General features: G+C 37.8%; 1 protein-coding gene and 1 pseudogene across 1 annotated transcript; one reads left to right on the top strand and one right to left on the bottom strand.

Moving 5' to 3' along the window:
- LOC107830605 (E3 ubiquitin-protein ligase CHIP-like) overlaps positions 1 to 11,014 on the top strand; it is a 37,307-nt pseudogene extending 26,293 nt beyond the window's left edge.
- Positions 11,015 to 15,771: 4,757 nt separating this feature from the next.
- LOC107812588 (uncharacterized) lies at positions 15,772 to 17,094 on the bottom strand. The gene has a single exon (XM_016637735.2). It carries the CDS (start codon positions 16,861 to 16,863, stop codon positions 15,943 to 15,945), a length of 921 nt encoding a protein of 306 aa, XP_016493221.2. The 5' UTR covers positions 16,864 to 17,094; the 3' UTR covers positions 15,772 to 15,942.
- Positions 17,095 to 20,859: the final 3,765 nt, after the last annotated feature.

Raw genomic sequence — 20,859 nt, 5'->3', positions numbered from 1 at the left:
GTATGTCAATCATGTGTTTCCTAGAAGGGTTCACTTCTTCTTGAGTCTCCTCCATATTTTCATCAATATCAATTCTCACTTCTTCATTAGCTTGAACCACATTGCTTGAAATTTCATCTTCTTGAATCACTGCATCATCATCCACAATTCTTCTTTGGTTTGAGTTTGTTGCCTCCCCACCTTTTCCCCTTCCTTGTGGTTACGGCCATGGTATGTCCGGTGTTATTCCCACCCTTCGGGTTCACCACCGTGTCACTAGGCAGTGCCCCCTTAGGATGAGTGTTTAAAGCTTGCGAGATTTGCCCTAATTGAACCTCCAAATTGCGGATTGAAGTGTTGTGAAAGGCTAGTTGAGCATCTGAGTCGGCATTTTTCTCCATCATTTGTTTGAACATATTTTCAATTCATCCCATCTCATTATTGGAAAATCTAGAACCATGAAACGGATAAGGAGGCAGGTTTCTTGGTTGTTGATACATCGGGGGCCTTTGAAAGCCCGACCCCCGATTCCCTTGGTTATTATTCCAACCCCTTTGGTTGTTGCCTCCCCAATATCATTGATTGTTTCCACCCCAATTGTCTTTGTTGCCTTGATTATTGTTATTTTTCCAATTACTGTGATTGTTGTTCCTACCACTCCAATTGCCTTGGTGGTTTTGATTGTTCCAATTTCCTTGATTTCCTTGAGATCGCCATTGTTGTTGATTCGGGCCTTGAGAGTTGTTTCTTTGACCTTGGTAGTTGTTCACATATTTCACTTCTTCCTCTTGCTCATTGTATGATTCGTCTTGGTCAAACCCACTATCATCTTGCACAAATTGTTTCACACGATTTTGCACTTGTTGACTCTTTTGCCTTCGCTTGTTCACCATCATGTTGACACCTTCCATTGCATTTACTTGCTTAGGACCTTGAACTTGTTGAAGTTTAGCTTTGGCTAATTGATTCATTATTGTGGTCAACTCGCCAATTGCTTGCCCATGATCATGCAATTCTTTGTGTAGGTGAATCACATTTGGATCACCTTGAGGAACATTAGCTCTACTTTGCCATGCCGATGAAGTATCTGCCATTTCATCTAAGATCTCACAAGCTTCGGCATATGGTGTTGTCATGAAATTTCCATCGGTAAGTTGGTTGACCACGCATTGATTGGTAGTATTGATCCCTCTATAGAAAGTTTGTTGAATCATAGCCTCAGTCATGTCATTGTCCAGGCACTCTTTCACCATAGTTCGGTACCTCTCCCATATCTCACGCAAAGTCTCATTGGATTCTTATTTAAATGCTAGAATCTCGTCTCTAGAGTAGCCATATGCTTGGGAGAAAAGAACTTGGCAATGAATTTCTCCGCCAATTCATCTCATGTATGGACGGAATGGTTTGGCAACCTTTCTAACAAATCCAAGGCTTTCCCCCATAGTAAAAAAGGAAGTAGCCTCAACCTTAATGCATCCTCGGAGACGTTTGTTTGTTTACTCCCCCAGCAAGTGTCCAAAAATCCTTTCAAGTGTTTGTATGCATTTTGATACGTACCTCCGGTGAAGAATCCTCATTGCTCTAGCAATGTGAGCATAACATTTGTGATTTAAAGTTGCCCGCCCTAATGCGGAGCGGGACTATGGCACTTGCATACCCTTCATTCGGCAACACCCGGTGTGGATCCGCTCTTGATGGATTTGGGGGTGGAACGGTAACGTTGTCTTGAGGCGGTCGGCCTCGTCTATTTGCTTAAAGTTCAAGAGGAGCCTCTTCAACTTGGTTATCTTCCACGTCCACATCCCTCAAAGGCATGTTTCCGAGAGGATCATTGTTGTTGAGAGCCATTGTTTCACCTACAATTGTTTCACCAAAAATATTAGTAACACGGAAGGAAAAGAAGACAATTCACACACAAAACCAAATATATAGCTAAATCCATTTTTAGCTCCCCGACAACGGCGCAAAAAATTGATCTCGCCGAAATCACACCTCAGTTTGGAGTTGTAAAGTGGTCGATTGCAATAATAATACCCAACTAGGAGTTGGGATCGAATTCACAGGGAGCGTATATGGGATTAGGTATATAATTGGACTAAGCACGTAAAGTGTCTAAGATGCACTTCCAAAAACTGTGTTTTGATTCTACTTCTAAATTATGCTACGGTTTGCAAATGTAAAGCTAGAGAATAATATTTTTGGTGTTGTTTTTCAAGTATGTAAAAGATCTAGGTTTGTGACTTCCACCTAGGTGTTTGCCTAACGGATTGTGGGTTTTAGGGAAGGTTTGGTAGGTCGGGGTATAATATAACAATTAACACGCAATTACCCACTCAATACCTCTCGGTAATTGAGTGGTTTTTGCCCAATTTGGCTTTCTCAAGTCCAAATGGGTAATTCACAAAATAGTTGATAGATGCTCAAGTCGGGTTTTACTATCTCTAGATTCAACCCTTTAATTGGGACTATCAATTTCTGGAGTTCACCCCAATTTCTTGTTAGCCAAGTTTTTCTAGACTCGGTCTCTCTTTCTCAAATAGAGACTAAGTAAAATAGGCTTGAATCAATGTTTGCAACCATTAATTCTACAATTAAAGCAAGAACTAGGCTAAATATTACACACCCAACCATAAACAAGCCCTAAATCAAACATCTATTAGGTACCCACACTAGGGTTGGGTCACAACCCTAGCTAGAAATTTAGCTACTCATAGATGAAAATGAAGAAATTAAAGAAGAATAGAAGATTAAACTCATATTCAATGACAAAGAAATAAATATCCAATGTAAAATAGACAAACTATCATAAAATTTCCTAAAGCAGTAAATAAAAATGGCTCCCAACTTTCAGATGTTCAAACTTAACCTAAATTTGAAAAAAAGAACTATTTATACACAGCTGAAATTATCGGACAAAATTGCCCCTGCGGAGGTTCTGCTGCCGTACAATTCTGTATGCGGTCCGTACTTTGAAGCTGCGCTTGACAGGATGGACTTCTGCGGCCGCACAATTCTGGGTTGCGGCCGCACGTCTTCAGATTCTGCGGACCGCACATTTCTGAGTGCGGCCGCACTCTTGAATTTGAGCTTGACAGGAGGGACTTCTGCGGACCGCACTTTTCTGAGTGCAGCCGCACTCTTGAATTCTGCGGCTGCACAATAATAGTGCGGTCCGCATTTCTTCATGGACTCAGAACTACATCTCTATGAACCTCATCTTCTGCGGCCGCATAATAATTAATGTGCGGTCCGCACTTTGCAAAGGAATTCTGTCAGAGGTCCTTCATAGTCTGCGGCCGCACTCAATATTATGCGGTCCGCACTTTGCTATTTTTGCTTGGTTTTAGTCCTTGTCCAAAAATACTCCTTCTTTAGTTTAATTTCATCGTTTTGGCTCTTTTTCCAATGCTCCTGCAAGTAAGTACATTTTATCATTTTTCAGGAATACCTTTAAGCATTTTTTAGCTAAAACTAAAGTAAAAGAGTGCAAATAAGTAGTCAAAATCCCTACTTATCATAAACATGTTATTTTTGTTGTTATCCTTCAAAATCTGTGTGTCGTTCTCTTCCATCAACTCTAGATGAGCAAATGTCCCAGGTTTGCAGCGATGACCAGGGCTAGACTTTTCTCCGCAACGATAGCAAAGGCCTTTGTCTCGCCGAATTTGTTGTTCAGGAGTCAACGGGCGAATGTTGGGAAGTGATGGTGGTTGAAAAGGATGTCCAACTGGTTGACGGGATGATAGAAAATCGAAGGATTCTCGAGCCACTAGAGATGATGTCCCAACTGAAGGAGGTCGTGATACAGAAGGCAAAGTGGGTGCCTTACTGGACCGATTAGGTCCCTATTTTCCTTCATGTTCTAAAGTTAGGGTCACTTCCTTGTACACATATCAAGGTTTGTGAATCATAATGTCCACGCAAAGGTCTTCTGTCAGCCCACTGAGGAAAACTCCAAGCAAACAGTGTTCTGGCCAATTTTGCACACGTGCTGCTCGTTTTGCAAATTCTTACCTATACTCAAACATTGTTCCAGTTTGTTGGATATCACAGAGATGTTCATCGGGGTTTTAAAACTCAGTAGGTCCGTAATTTTATTGCATTACTTTCACCAATTCGTCCCAATAGTAAATGGTTCGCTCACTGTTGATCCAAGCGAAAAGATCCAATGCATCTCCTTCCAAGTACATCGAAGCCACATCAACCTTGCATTCCTCATAAGTTTGATAGTACTGGAAATACTTCTCTGCTTTTAAAATCCAGCCTCTAGGATCTCCTCCCTCATACTTAGGAAATTTCATCTTTGCCTATGAGCGCCGGAAAGTTTCTCGTTGCCAAGTGTTGTTAACCTCATCCTCTTCTGGTATGGCTTTAGCTTTCCCTTTATTGTTGTGATCTCCATTGTGTTGTGCTTTTAATGCAGCCACATCAGCGGCTAAAGCATTTATGGCTTCCAATTTCGCTGCTATAGTCGTAAATTGTTGGGAAATCGGGTCAATAGTAGGAATGGTGGGTTCACTGTGGAAAGCGTGGGTCCGTGTGTTCACCATGTAAGATCTTACTGCTCTGATACCAAACTGATGAAAACAAGAAGTAGATAACAGAATAAATAGAACAAAGAAGTTAATATTATTGGCAATAGTTTGTGCAAGAATCTTAAACACAACTACACTAATAAAGTTGTCGGTATGGAGAAAATAATGCTCCAGAATAAAGTAGTTTTGATTCTGATAATGATACCTACACATTACAGGATTTATTACTTATATAATAGGCTGACCATAACTACTACATAACCTATTAGGATAAAGATAAAATAACTTCCAATAACTATAATAAAACAGCTAAACAGATAACTTCTAATAAACATCTAATAACTGAAAGCTCCAGGAATCATCTTCTCCTAAATCTTTGTTTCTTATGGAAGGTACGTGGCTTATCATGATCACATAGGGTAACCTATGTTTCTCGGACTCTCTAAAAATATTTTCGGGTGCATGTTGGATCCCCCCAAAAGTAATGCATCTTTGGAGGATCCAGTAGAGGTGCGGATGCATTTTGGAGAGTCTGTATACTCCAGTGTGATGTTTCTAGCTTGCTTGTAAAGAACATCTTGGACTTAACCATGTATTCTTCACCTTTGCTCTCAGTAAAATTTCTTTTTTAAACAAAGAAGAAGCTTAATGTAAACCTCGGGGATAAGTGCCAACAACAACAAAAAAAAACCAGTGTAATCCCACATGTAGGTTATGGGGAGGGTAGTGTGTACGTTGACCTTACCCCTACCTTCTGGAGGTAGAGAGGTTATTTTCGATAGATCCTCGACTAAAGGAACATTGAAAATAAAGTAACAAACAGTAGCAACAATAATATAATAGGAACAAATGGCACAACATGTACTATAATGAACCAGGAATAAGAAAAAAATACAAAAATGGTACTAGCACTACTGATAAGACTAAGAGACTAACCACTAATGTCAACCTTCCACCCTAATTTTTGATCTCCACCCTATCCTATTGAGGCTCATGTCCTCTGTAAGTTAGAGCAATGACATACCCTTCCTAATCACCTCACCACAATACTTCTTTGGCCTACTCCCATTACTTCGGGGATAAGTATCGAAAACGTTTATTCTATACCAACCCTAGCTACCTTCATATGTGTTAGGATCATCATGGTGGTGAACTATTTTAAAAGTTGCTCTTTGAAGTTTTTGTAAAATAGCTGTCAAGTGAAGTGCAAAGATAAATGAGCAGCTAATTATGCTAGAAAAATCGGTTGTATGTTTTTCTTTTGTTTTGATAACGGTGTTGTTCGGGCCAGCTTCTGCGCACCTTAACTATTCTATCGGATACTTGCTACCTCCACCAGCACAGGCACCGAGTAACTTTACCCACCAAATTTTAGGTAAATAAGAAGAAATTACCTAGTGATATTTTTCCGGGATTTGAGTTCACTCTCCGCACATTTCTAATTCACATATTATGAACCCATTGTCAAAGTAATGTTTTTAGTCCAATAGATGATAGGTGAGCTTGATGGGAAGATGTTCTACTTTGTTCAAAAATGGGAGGTGAGCTTGATGGGAAAATGGTTGACTTGGTTCGCATTTCTTTGTTAAGGATGAGATCATCGCAACTTAAAATAATGTTGATATTAAGGATGTTGTTTATGTTCCTAGTCAATGACAAGTGAAACTAGTGAATTATTTCATATTACCTACTCATAATGAATAAATTCCTCAAGAAACATTATCAGATAATTGTTTGTACATTATTGTAGCAAACCTATGTGCTCGTTATTGGTTGCTCTTACTAGTAGTCACTGGAGTAGTTCACGTCAAGGGCAGGCCGGCAATAGGTTCGAATCCTGCCACCTTTCTTGTGGATCATCCTGTGGTTACCGGATGGGAATATCAAAGCAGAAGTTTGGAAATAAGCACGAAATGTCAATATATGAATTATTTCATTATTCGTCAATGGTCTTTTCGTTGCATTCATATAATACCTGGAGAAATAAAAATAAAATTTCAAGACTAACATTGTGCTAAAGGGATTTTTTGTTCTCAATCCACCAAATGTAAACCAAACTACAACCTGAAGATTTCCAGTGAAACCTAAACCAGTGAAACAATTGAACTCATGCAAATTAATGCCTCCAGGCTTGGGGTTTTGCTTTGACTCCAGCAGTCAAACACTTCTCTACTTGAAGCTCAAGTTACAAGAATGTATGTTAGAACATGTTAGTTAACATACTGCCATCAGTTACTTCAAATCTTGGCACAAGAAACCAACCATAATTCATGAACTATTCATGGTTGCTGTTGTAACGACCCGATCGGTCGTTTTGAGCTCTAGCACATTGTTCGGTAGTTTGAGGCCATGAATAGCTTCACTTCAGGTATTATGACTTGCACGTATGGTCGAAATTGAATTTCGGAAAGTTCGGGGCTGACTTAGATGGAAAATTCTAATTTTGGAAACTTTAAGTTGGAAGAATTGACTAAAGTCTAGTTTTTTAGTAAACGAACTCGGAATCAGAATTTGAAAGTTCCAATAGGTTCGTATGATAATTTTAAACTTGGGCATTTATCCGGATCGGGTTTTGGATGACTCGGGAGCATTTCAGCGCTCATTGTGAAAAGTTAGCATTTTAGAAGCGTATTTTAATTTCATCGATGTCCGTTTGGAATTACGAGCCTGGGAATAGCTCTGTATGGTGATTCTGGTCTTAGAAGTGCGTCCGGATGTGGATTTGGAGGTCCATAGGTCATTTTGGGGTCATTTGGCAGAAGTTGGAAGTTGGAGGTTTTTGGAAGTTTGATCGGGGGAGGACCTTTTGATATCAGTATCGGATCTCGATTTAAGAAGTTGGAATAAGTCTGTAATGTCATTTAGGACTTGGGTGCAAAATGTGTGGTTAATTGAACGTGATTTGATAGGTTTCGGCATCGGATGTGGAAGTTAGAAGTTCCATAGTTCATTAGGCTTGAATCGATGCGCAATTCGTAGTTTCGATGTTGTTTGGCGTGATTTGAGGCCTCGACTAAGTTTGTAATGTGTTTTGGGACGTGTTGGTATATTTGGTTGAGGTCCCGAGGGCCTCGAGTGGATTCCGGATGATCAACGGATTGAGTTTGGACTTGGAAGAAGAGCTGAAGCATCTGTCTTCTGGTGTAACCGCACCTGCGAGGTTTTGGCCGCAGGTGCGGAGCCACAGAAGCAGCCAAGAGGAGGCGCAGATGCGGATTTTTGTTGGGCAATGCTGAGACCGCAAATGCGGTCATCTTACCACAGAAGCGGGACCGCACCAGTAGAGTGGGCGGCGCAGAAGCGTGGGCGCAGATGCGCATGAGGGCCGCAGAAGCGGCCAGCGACCTTGGCTTGGTTTCTCGCAGGTGCGAGACTTAGAGTCGCAGAAGCGGCTATCACAAAAGCGACCTTTTCACCGCAGAAGCGGAATTCGTGCTGGGCAGTGAGGCTTCTTTAAAACGGGGGTTTGGCCCATTTTCATCTCATTTTCGTCCATGGGAGCCGATTTTGGAGCACTTTTGGAGTGTCATCTTCATCAACTATAATGGGGTAAGTGATTTCTTCACATTGTGAGTTAAATACATGATTTTTATATGGAATCAAGCATGAAAATTTATAGAAATTGTGAGATTTTGAAAGAAACCTAGAAATCGGTATTTTTTGGATTTTGACCACGAAATTGGACATGAAATTGAGAATAAATTATATATTTGAGTTCATAATGTTATGGGTAATGGTTATCTTCAAAAAATTTCAAAATCCGGGCACGTGGATCCGAGGGTTGCTTTATCGACTTTTCGAGCGGAGTGGGGATTTGTTTAAATTGATTTGTTATGAGTATTAGAGTATATGTTTATGGGTTTGCACATTGTTTAACTAGTTTTGGAGCGACGAGCATCAGATTGAGGTGTTAGAGAGGCTTTGGAGTCGGTTATGGAACTTCGGAGCGAGGTAAGTCTCTTGTCTAACTCTGTGAGGGGGAAACTACCCCTAGGTGATGGATTTGATATGTGTTACTTGTTGCGGGGGCTACATACGCACGAGATGATGAGAGTCCGTACGTAGTTAGATCCACGTTATTGTCCGGGTAGACTTAGACTCACACCATGCTATAACTGTACTATTTGAGCAGTCCCTTATCTATTAAATTCCTTTATTTTAATTACGGCTTGAGACTATACTTGTGTAGAGCGATAGACTCACTATTGTATAGATTCGACGGGCTTCGTGATTTGCCGCGAAATAATTGTACTCCTCTTACGAATTTCTCCCGCGTTTTGCATTCTCATCGAAAGGTTTTCCCCAAAGCTTCTTATAACTCACATGTCCCTTCGTGAGTAGGGTCAAGGACCTGTCAAAGCTTCTTATTCTAATGGGATCGGGTCATTCGCCTCGGCAGGATAGATACATCTATGGTTCGTGTCATTCGACCCTCGGCAGTGCGCACACCTTATGGGATCGGGCCGTTCGCCTCGGCTGGATTATGTACTACACTCTCATGGGAGGGGGTCGTTCGCCTTAGCAATATATATAATAGATGTATCTATGGCTATATACCAGATTATGATGGGATCGGGTCGTACGCCTCGGCATTTCTGTAAAATACTTCTATGGAATCGTGCGTATTATTTGTCAAAAGGGCCAGTGTATCTGGGAATTTTCCTGATTTGAATTGTGACGACCCATTTGGTGAGGTCCATTATCTATATATATATAAACACTGGTGGTGGAGGTGACTCTGCTAATCGAGAGTTGAGCTTATTGCTGAGAGAAGGATTTCTAATCGAGAGTTGAGCTTATTGTTGAGAGAAGGATTTTACCACATATTTATACTTGTTTACTTTGTTTACTTACTCTGTCCCATATTTGTTTACTTCTTATTGTATCTGCCTTATTGGACCACTTGTAAGTATCGATGTCGACCCCTCGTCACTATTTCTCTAGGGTTAGGCTAGATACTTACTGGGTACGCATTGATTTACGTACTCATGCTACACTTGCTGCATATTTTTGTGCATGTAAATATATGTCTTGTGATCTTTTGGGCGCAGAGGCGCGGATGATGCGGGGACTTACCGTAAGCTACATTTTATGTTACGATTCGCAGCCTGCAGAGTCTCCATCTGAGTTATTTATATTCACCTGTCTAAATTGTACTCCAGACAGATGTTGTAATGTATTATATTTCCTAGTTGATGTTCATGTACTTGTGACTCCGGGTTTTGGGGTGCTTATGGGTGGTTTATTATTGTAGTCGTGAAAATATTATTAGTTACCCTGTAAAAATTATATTTCTTACTACTTAATTGATGAAATTATGATTTCAAAAATACTAAAATGAGTAATTAAGTTAATCATCCATTGTTGGCTTGTCTGATGGCGGTGTTAGGTGTCATCACGACCTTTAGCGGATTTTGGGTCGTGACAGCTGTTGGTGCTGGCAAAATGATATCTTAATCTTTGTTCTTAAGATGCCAGGCGACGTGATATATTTTGCAAAAGAGTTTGGGATGAATCTTTTCCTTTTTTTTCTTGTTAGTACATAGCAAACAAGTCTAGGATAAATCTATCAAAGTTCATTTGTTCTTATGATGAGCATAATTGAAACTATGATTTAGGGAAGTTCCTTTCGCTGAATTATGATGGTTGAAATGATGATTTTAGGGAAGTTTGCTTTGCTGAATTATGATACAGCTCTTCTTTATGTATCCTGTTAGGCGTTAGACCTTGGAAGAGGTGCGAATCCAGGAATTACATAGAAGAGATCTGGGAAGAGCTTGCGAAAGCAAAGTACTTGGAGTGGGAGCATGAATCTACAAGGCGCTCCTGGGAACTTCAGAACTTGAAGTAATAGCTCTTGCTTATGTCACTTATAAATTTCCGTTACTTTTGTTGGATTTTTATACCAATGTCGTAGGTCGTCTCCCCATCATTTTTATTGTGAAATGTGCCTCAGAGAATCCTATGAATTAGCTCTCAAGGAGAAACATGCACTTGATAGTTCTCGGAAGGAAGGGCACGTAGATGAAAACTCAAAGTCTCTTTTGAAGCAACTGGAAGCTGTGCGCGAAGTTTTCGTGAAAGCTGCAGAAGATGATACTCCAACTGAGGTGAGCATTCAAGCATTATCATCTTAGTGATTTCTCCCTTTTGAAAGCAACTGCATTGTATTATCGTTTGACACCGAGTATTTCCAGGTTCCTGATCACGTGTGCTGTAAAATCACTCTTGATATTTTTCGTGACCCTGTCATCACTCCCAGTGGTGTTACATACGTGCGGGCAGTGATCCTTGACCATTTGCAGAAGGTAAAATTTGTTTCTCATCACCTTAGGCATCTCAGATTCTCTTCCATTTACATTTTATCGATATTCCTGAGTGTGCCAATTACAATCACACGAGAACCACTTTATCCGCCCCAGTTGGTGCCAAATCTAGCCATAAAGGAAGCTGTACGCGCATATTTGGATAGGCAAGGCTGGGCATACAGGATAGAGTGAAAAAATTTCATTGGTATGATCAAAAATATCATCTGATGCATGTCAACGGTGGTGCTAGTGAAACCAAGAACAGAGCCAGAGGGAAGAGAGGACACTGGTTTTTTGTGGGAGTCATCTGGCTAACAGCTTCCAGTATTATTGAATATTAACATGGTTTCCCATGTTAATCACAGTTGTACAGTGTAGTGCTTTTGTAATGGCTCGTTGGTCTTAATTAATTGTACAGCAAAACACTGGGGCGGATCTACCACGGCATCCGCTTGCTTCGCTAAAATTCTTATTATGTACATAATATCTCTGTGAAGAAACGTATAAATGGATAGAGTGGCACTCAAAAATCATAAAGTGGAAGCGGGTGTCATTGGTTCAACCTTCTCTTTGAAAGCTTTTCTTGGCCTCATTAATGCAAGTTCGATTCCCCATTGGAGCAGCTCTTTGATTTTTCCTTTTTTCTACTTATTAAGATTTCTTTTATTTTCAGTTGAACCCTAGGGCCCCACCTCTTTTCCTTCTTTTTCGGTTCTTTCCCTCCTTTTATTACTTGCTAAGTCACTCTTCTTCATTTTTTTTAACTTTCAATCATTATTTTATTTCTATCATTATACCTTACTTTATAAACAATTATTTTCTATAGGTAATTTTAATTGATTTTAATTAGAATATAATTTTTGTATTTTTAATGAAACGATATTAATTTATATATTGGAATATAATTTGAGCAATATCTTCTATTAGGTTTTGAAAAAAAAAATTAAATGGCTTGATTGATAGTCGTTTTGAGTTGAATATAGGGTTGGCAAGTGGGCCAGTCCCGGGCCTAAACGGGCCAAGTGGGCCGGCCCAAACGGTTCCGGACCGGTCCCAAATTAAACGGGCCAAACGGGACCGGGCCTAAACGGGCTTTTTGTAGGGACCGGTCCGGGACCGGGACCGTTTGGTCCCGGGCTAAACGGTCCCGGCCCGCGGGCTAAACGAGCTAAGTGGGCTAAGTGGGCCTAACATATTATTTTAAAAAAAAATAAAAAATAAATAGATATTAGAGACAAAAGGATGTTAAAAAAAATATCTAAGACAATGCGTTGTAAATTTTATTATAGAATTGTGACCTAAATTTTAATATTCAATATTTAATATCGAATATATATAGTATATAAGATGCATATATAGTATATCGATATAAGATGTATATATAGTATATATATATAAGTAATAAGCTATATTCGATAAGCTATATATACATCTTATATACTATATATAAGATGTATATATAGTATAGTATAGTATATATATAAAAGTTATTTTCCCTTATTTTTACTAAATTTTTTTTTAAGGAAGCCATCTTAATTAATAAAGTAATAGAAAATAAATAAAACAAACAAAATTATAATATTAAAATTTAAGAGTTGGAACGAGTTTACCGAATTGACGAACAACTTGTTGAAAATTGATTATCGTTGAAGACTTCAATTCACCAACTTCACAATTGTTCCACAAATTGTAACAATAAAGTAAGCAATAGTAGCAATTATAGAAGAAAATTAGAGAGAGATTGTGATAGATTGATGATTTTGTAAGAAAAAAATGAAAGAATGAAGGGGTATTTATAGTTGAAAATAAGGAAAAAGTGTAATTATAAAAAGTTTGGGATTAAAACAAAGTTGGGGGGTTAAATGGCTATTTTATAAATAGCCAACGGCTATTTTTGACAGCCCAACGGCTATATTTTTTTTTAAAAGAAAATAGCCCTTGGGACCGTTTGGCCCGCTAAGGGACCGGTCCGGTCCCGGGCCCTGGCGGGCTAAATGGTCCCGGGCCTGGCGGGCCCAAATCATAGAACCAGCCCACAAGACCGGCTCTGGCCCACTAAAACCGGGCTAAACGGTCCTGGTCCATTTGTCCCGCGGTCCCGGGCCGCTCCCGGGCCTTGACCGGCCCACTTGCCACCCTTAGTTGAATATCATAGGTTGAATGTTGAAGGTTTTTCTTTGAAAATAATTGTCATATAACTCAACAATTAAGATGGAAAAATAAACAAAGAACAATACAAGTAAACTAATCTAGTCAAACAAAGAATATAGTGTAGTTAAGGTACTCTCTTTAAGCAAGTATTTATATTGGAGCCGCTCTTTTATGAAATGTTATTTTTTTTTTGTATTTTTATTTAGAATGTGTTTAAATTAAGAGTTAAAAATTTGAACTAAAATCGAACTTATTTACTTTGTGAATGAAAGGCCTATTCAAATTAATCAAAAACTAACTGAACCGACCATTATTCCTAATTTATCTTTTTAGCTAGTGGCATGTATATTGTATGCATAACATGGTGGCACGCGCAACCTTCGAATCCTGGATCCGCCTCTGGCAAAACATCACCATCTTTTTGTGAGATGTTACAGTTACACTGTTGATCAAATGAAACAATAGTTTTTGATATACAATGTCTGCTGTTGTGTGAAGAGGTTGACAAACTTGAACTGGCTTCTCTTAATTGGATTTTTTCTATGCACCCAACGGTGTGGCCTATCGGTGGAGCACTATAAGGTCTCATGTTGAAATCCCAATAGAGGTAAAAATATTAGGTGATTTCTTCTCATCTGTCCAATCTTCGGTTGATAGAGATACTAGCGGTATCAGGTATTCGTGGAATCAGTTGTTGTTTATTAACTCAACTTCAACAGTAGACCCCCCAATTTCGCATTTACTACTATATTCTACTGATTACAATTTACTCTGAAAACAACTGCTAGCTCCATCTACGAAGTATACGTCGATAGATATTAGGGGTGTCAAATTTAGTCCATGAAAACATAATCCGTCCAACCAATTCGGTCATTTTGCATGTACTTATTGGTAATTTAATCGGTGAATTCTCTGAAACTCTAGTCTTTGGACTTCTTTCTGGGGAAAGACGGAGTATAATTTCAAACAACATGTCTTGTAACCCTTTCACTTTGATTAAACAGAAAAGCAAATTTTGATCTGTAAGCATAGCTGATGCCACCAAAAAAGCAGAAGAAAAACTTTTAAAAATGAAGCGCAACAAAAAGACAAATGACACTTTTATTCTACTTTTGCCACATGCAAGGAAATAGCCATATCACAAACCTTTTCCGTGTATTAAATACCACCAATAATTAAATAAATAAATAAACAATATTTATATCTTTGAACAGAACCAAATCAACCAATACAGCATATCAATCAAGTTTTTTACTCAAATAGGAAACTGCCACTTGTAAGAATCAAAACTTAAAGCGTCATAAAGTCACTGAATTTTGACCCTTTGGTGTAACTGTAACCCAATCCTCAAAAGAGGGGCTATCTAACTTTACTAAGGGCACTTTGAGCTTCTGGAAATACCCTAAACTCAAGCAGGAAGCCAACGAAAGAGCCAACTACTCTTGAAAGGCCAAAACTAATTAAATAAGATATATAGCCTTATCGGATCTCTTTAAAAAATACGTTATCCATTCAACTCCATTTTTTTCATTCCCTATTTGGGATTTAAATATTTCCTCCAGCTCAGTCTCGTTAAATACTGTTATTCACCACATGTCCACAGTCTTCTCTGTTTTTCTAGCTTTTTTTTATCATTCAATGTTCAAATTTGTTGACCAGATTAATTCAGATTTTTCTGAGTTAAGGTTGGAGGAACTTAGGCTGCCATATAAACGTGAAATAATATGAGCGTCCAACCCAAAGCCTTAAAAAGTAACCAGTGGAGTGGTCCAAGACATTATAGATTACTTAAGAAATTCCTATAAAAGAATGAAAAACAAGTGCGTTTTTTCTAAAATAAAAAATGCTCTAACAAATACTTGCCTTGTCAACCCGTGGATATATTATTTGTTTGTGAAATGTGATCAGCCGCCCGATTATGAAACTGGATTTTCCATGTTGTCAAGTGTCAATGAAGCTGCTCTGACCACTGAATTAAAAATCTTAAAACTCCTACTTTCCCATATCTAATGGCACGTGAAACCTTAGCTAGACAATGCACACAAATCGCAATGTGCATTTGTCGCGTACATATTGTGGATAACAATCACACTAATATTAATTTATCCTAATTTGATAGACATAAAATGATGACTCTTAATATTCTGATTATTAAGTAATAGATTCACTTCTAACATGAAGGTTTAAAATGTAAGCTACATGACTACATGAGTAATATACTTCATTTGTTTTAATTTAGATGATACATTTCGTTTATCGAGGGTTAATTTAACTAAATTTTGAAGCTAAATTGGATTAGTTCAACTCATTATTTTAAAATTTAAATTTAGATATTCAAAAACTATATGAAAGGTACTATAATTATAATTTTTTTCATGTCAATATGATAAAAAAAATATTTTAAAATTTTGATCAAAACTCATACAATTTTACTCTCGATAAGCCAAATTATGTCATTTAAATTGAAATGGATGGAGTAGATTTTCTCCAAAACATGCCGTTGTTCATGTACCAATTTGGCAATTATACCGCTTCTACTTCTTCAAAATGAAAATTCAAATTAAAAAGCTGCTCAGAATACTGCCAATATATCATTATTAAAAACATGCTCGATGCAAAATCACAGTCCTTGTTCTTGTAAATTAAGGGGTTAATCAGAATAATGTCAATATATAAATATTCTTGGTTTATCACTCAGGAGATTTAATTAATGTTAATAATTGAAACAATTTATTCATCAAACTATTGAATTTAAACTTGTAAATAATTCTTATCGAATGATTTTTCAGTTAGTGGTTTTACATTTTCATTCAGAACACTGTCAGTATAAAGTACAAAGTACAAATCAAATAATCTTCTTAATAAAATTTCCGTGTCTAATCAAATAATAAGTAAATATGAGAAATGAAACAGACAATAAGCGATACTATTAATTACGTCATTCAAAAAATTGATTAATTGCTGCTATCTCATCTTGTACAGGTTGTCGCGGGAAACAACAGACCGCCGTTCACGGCGGCAGCGTGAAACCCGACGGTTCTGCACTTTACTCCATTCGTATCCTTTGACGGTGATAGCCACGCCGTCGAGTTCGCCGACGGCATGATATTAGTTGTCCGTTTGTACGAACCGAGCCACTTGTTCTGCATAAACCGGTGTTTTCTCCACGGAGGAATGTGAAGGCCTCTGCTTTTCAACGACCGTCTCGCGGCGTCGCTCATTACTCTCAATATCTGCTTTAATTCTTCACTTTTGCCAACAAAAACCTTCGGCAATGACTGTTGTAATTTTTCATACTGATTCGTCGGCCTCGCGATTTCAAACTCAGCTGCGAAATCGAGATCGACGAAGTAACGAGTAACGATCCGATTGGCGGAATCTAATCTGAGAATGTCAATAAACTCGTAATTTCCGGCTGCAAGTCCACCGGAGCTTTCCCATTTCATCTTGCAAACCGCCGCATTGTAACCAAAATTTCTCAAATATGCCATTACATTCCTCTGGAGTATCGATTTATTCGATTTTGCACATGAAAACACTTCCAATGCCTTAGCAATACAAGACGCCAATACATTACGGTACAAATCGAGATCGCTTTGGAAAATAGACTTCGGAGTATCTTCAATCGTGTCCGTTGATTCATACCTTGATACGTCGGTCTCAGAATCTGAGTCATTTTCAGGTGACTCGTTTTGGCCATTGTTTTCAGGATAACCGAAAACGAGATCGGAAAAACTAGGAGAAGTGACATCATAATCGGCGTGAGCGCTGTGTTCGCTTCCGCTGCTGAAGTAACCGAGTTCATATTTATCACGGCCAATGATCTGAGCCTTCACCTTTTCGTCTAACGGGTCAGTAACTCGCTTCCTTCTGCTAAAACCAGAGTACATTTTTGTTCCTTCAATATTTAGCAGAACATAATTAGCTAATGAAGTTATTTTGAAAAAAGATGTTAGATGCTTGGGGATTAAAAGGGGAAATTGAATTATTGAAATGCGAATATTCTAATGAAAGTACTCGAATTAGAAACAGAAAAAAGGAAGAGTGAATAATGCTTGTAGTATCGGTTTTATATACTGTGTTTAAAAAAAGGGGAATGAGTCATGGAAAAGGAGGATGAAGAGCATATCCTACAAGATTATTCACGTAGATGCTACTTTGATTGAACGCGTTTAAAGTTTCGTGAAGAATGGTTTAGCACGAGAATAGCACGTGATACAACTAGAGGTGGAATCGAGTACCTGATTTATCTGAACCTATAACTTTCGTAACGGAATATAAACTTATTAAAATCTTAACAAATGAATTATTAGATATGAATCCATAATTTAACGAGTTCAGTGCAAATTTAAACCCATTAAATTTAAATTTTAGATCCAACAATCGATTACAACAGTCATCGGGAGGCTTATCAAATGCTTAGTTAGAGAGTTAGGGGTTATTGCCTTATTTGGGGTATGCCTCTTCAAGAAGTCGAAAAGGTGATGGGAGAGAGAGACAAAGGGGGTAAAGACTAAAGAATACGTAATTGATTGTTGCATGGATTAGATTTTGGAGAATGGATTTGGATTGAGATGGAAAAATGTTTAGTCTTTTACCTAGAAAACTGACAGATCAAGAATTGGGATAAGCATTTCTGGCGAATTGCATATGTCATTGCATGACTGGTTGATTTATGAACGGTAATAGTAACGGAGTCAAAATTTTAAGGTTGTGAGTACTCAATTATGCAAATATAAGATTGTTACTAATCAAAGGGCATATCAGGGTGGTTATGACTTGGGTTACAAGAAACCGATGTTCACGAGTTATAATCTCCAGTTTTTGTATATATCTGATATAAATGTACAATCTAATTTTTTTGAGCCAATCAGGAAATACAGTTGCTTTTCCTTTGAATATGAAATTACGAACTGATTTTGGATACACATTGATTATGCTTATACAATATATGGATTCGAAACTTAGGACCCGTTTGGCCATGAGTTTTGCCAAATTTGAAATTTATTTAGCAAACACATGTTTGGTCATAAATTTTGCTCACATTTTGACAAAATCCCAATTCCAAAATTCCAAAATCACCTCAATTGCTGATTTTGGGCCAAAACATGACCGTTATATTTTTTAAAATTTTTATTACGACTAACTAAATATTTGATGAATATGCTCCCTTATCAGCTCAATCCTTTGTGCATCTTACTTTTGCTTCTGATTTGTAGGCTAAATGGCTTTCTGAACACTCATATCAGTTAACTTTTTCTTTTTAATTAGAAGCCGTAATTCTCTAATGGGATTTCACTGTAACTAATAATTTATATAGTTCATTATAAAAATGATAATTTTGTACCAAACTTATTTATGTTCAGGACTATGGTTTGTGATAATGGTACTATTGGGTATTTGTGATAGTTTTTAGAACTTGTTGGGGTATAAGTCATGTTTCATATTTTTTCAAATAAAAAGTGAAATATGTTTTGAAAAATTATGTCCAAACATATTTTCATCTCCAAACCAAACTTCACCCAAATCAGATTTTTCAAAACAAATTTAGAAATCTATGATCAAACGCTAGCTTAGATTACAACTTTAAGCCCAAGCAACAAAGCAAAAATATTCAGTAGCCACATAAGCGTTAGGTCAAACGGAATTTTTTTTAAAACAAACAAACCATCCTTTATTCAACAGTGGAGAGAGAAACGTTACACTTTTTGGGGGGTGGGGAGGGGGAGGGGGGAAATATGACAGAAAAAGGCAAAGCAGAAAAGGACCTCTAAGCTAGGGTAGAAATGACATCAGATAGCCATTTTAGAGGGTTATTATTTAAATATTAGTCAATATGTCCTGAATTTTAATTATCAAATTTAATTTTTCAGGACACAGAGTCCTGAAGTTAAGATCTTTAATTTAAATTTTTAGGACAAATAAGTATTGTTAATCCCTAAATAGAAGCCTTAAAAATGGCTATTTGTGTACTTCCCCCTGCCTGCTAAATTCATCACTCAATCACTTCATAGTTCATACATGTATCGTAATCCCATTTGGACTGGGCCATAAAGCTAGATGGACCAAAGTCCAGCACTATGCTCACGTTCTGTCTCATTGGAAGCCCATTAGGAGGGTTGAATAATTCTGAAATCGACTCATCAACCTCATCAAATTGCCTATGGTGTTATTTCGACGATTTCATCTACAATTTTAAGTGGTTTGCATAGTGTGTTAGTAAACTGTATTTGTAAAATAATTCTGAAGAAAATAAAATAAAATAAAAATAGAAATGTAAAAGAAACATAATTTAATCCGAGCCCACTAAATTCACAATGTTTCCTTAAGGAATTTAATCCCCTCCTAGTACCCAAGGTTATGGATTATTTTCTCCCATGATAGAATGAATTACACACTGGTGTAGCGATACTTCAAACCCCAGTGTTTCAGCGAACACAAAGATCGGTAGCAAATCACACTTACTGTTGCTTTCTTTGTAGTTAAAATAATGCAGAAGAAAGGAGGAGAAGTCAGAAATTCGTATGGAAAATCTGAGAGAAAGGACTGGTATTTATAGCCAATGTTGAGCTCAAACTGAAGAGGTGCAACTCTTCAGAAGGGTTGTTAGTGTAAAACGGCCATAAGTTAAATGGCTTTTACAAAAAACAAAGAGCATATACTATTCCGTTGGATTTAATATTAATTTTTCGTTTAAAAAAATGGATATTTAATAACATTTTGTTAATATTTACTATTAACAAATAAATTTGGTCCAAAAAATTATTCAATCAATCGATCACCAAATCCAAATTCGAAGCCGAAGCCGTAGCCGAGCGAGCGACCGAGCGACGACGGCGCGAGGATTGCCTTCTTCTTAATTCTTTAAGAGCTAGAAGAAGTACAATTGTATATATACCAATAAAAACCTTTTCCTCTTCTAATATGGGACAATGTCCCTTTGTCAAGGAGGGGAACTCAAATATTTTCAATTTTCCGTTCACCCTTTTTTAAGCTACATTTAAGCTTAAAAACCCAACAATACCCCACATGAATGGGGAATGTCTATATCACGAAAATATGCATGAAAGATTGTGTGATTCGCAAGCAAGGATTAATTGCATCTGGATAAGTAGGTTTTCCTTTGAACTTTTCGTAGTGAACTTATGTCGGATATACTCGGTCAACGGTAGATTTGATATCTTTGAACCGTCGAACTTTGGTGTATACCTAGATAACCATAAGTCACACAACCAACCCTTAACTGTCTTCGGCTCTCATTGTTATGTTCGTTTCAGCCATGAACACCGCCTAGTTTCATAAGTGCGTAGAGAATTGGCCTTACAAAATTCTCCTTGAAGCGGCTAACACTTCACACTTACAAAGGTGATTCCTAAACGTGTCATACCGTAGATATACTATTTAATATACCTCGTATCAAATTTAAAAATTATTAAAAAGCCTTAATATTTTATCCTTGGTACTGAACATTGTCCCATCACGAGAATGGACCAAACTTTTAGTTGACAATGTTGAACCGTCATTAATGACTTTGTTTGATCTCCTTAAACCTAGATCTTGGGATCTCCAGTCTTCTAGGTAGAGTTACCGCCACAATGGCTTGTTCTCGGCCATAGTCACATTCCCCTCGATGATTTCTCAACCACCTCTCTAGTTAGGCCTTTTGTAAGTGGATCCGACACATTATCGCTTGACTTTACATAGTCAATCATGATAATTCCTCTAGAGAGTAATTGCCTAACGATTTTATGTCTTCGTCATATATGACGAGATTTACCGTTATACATAACGCTCCCAGCCCTTCCAATTGCCGCTTGACTATCGCAATATATGCATATTGGTGCCAACGGTTTGGGCCAAAATGGAATATCTTCCAAGAAATTTCG

Source organism: Nicotiana tabacum, chromosome 22, assembly GCF_000715075.1.
Source record: "Nicotiana tabacum cultivar K326 chromosome 22, ASM71507v2, whole genome shotgun sequence".
NCBI classification, from domain to species: Eukaryota; Viridiplantae; Streptophyta; class Magnoliopsida; order Solanales; family Solanaceae; genus Nicotiana; species Nicotiana tabacum.
Note: the sequence above shows the minus strand (reverse complement) of the source record. Positions and strands in the feature narration are given on the sequence as shown.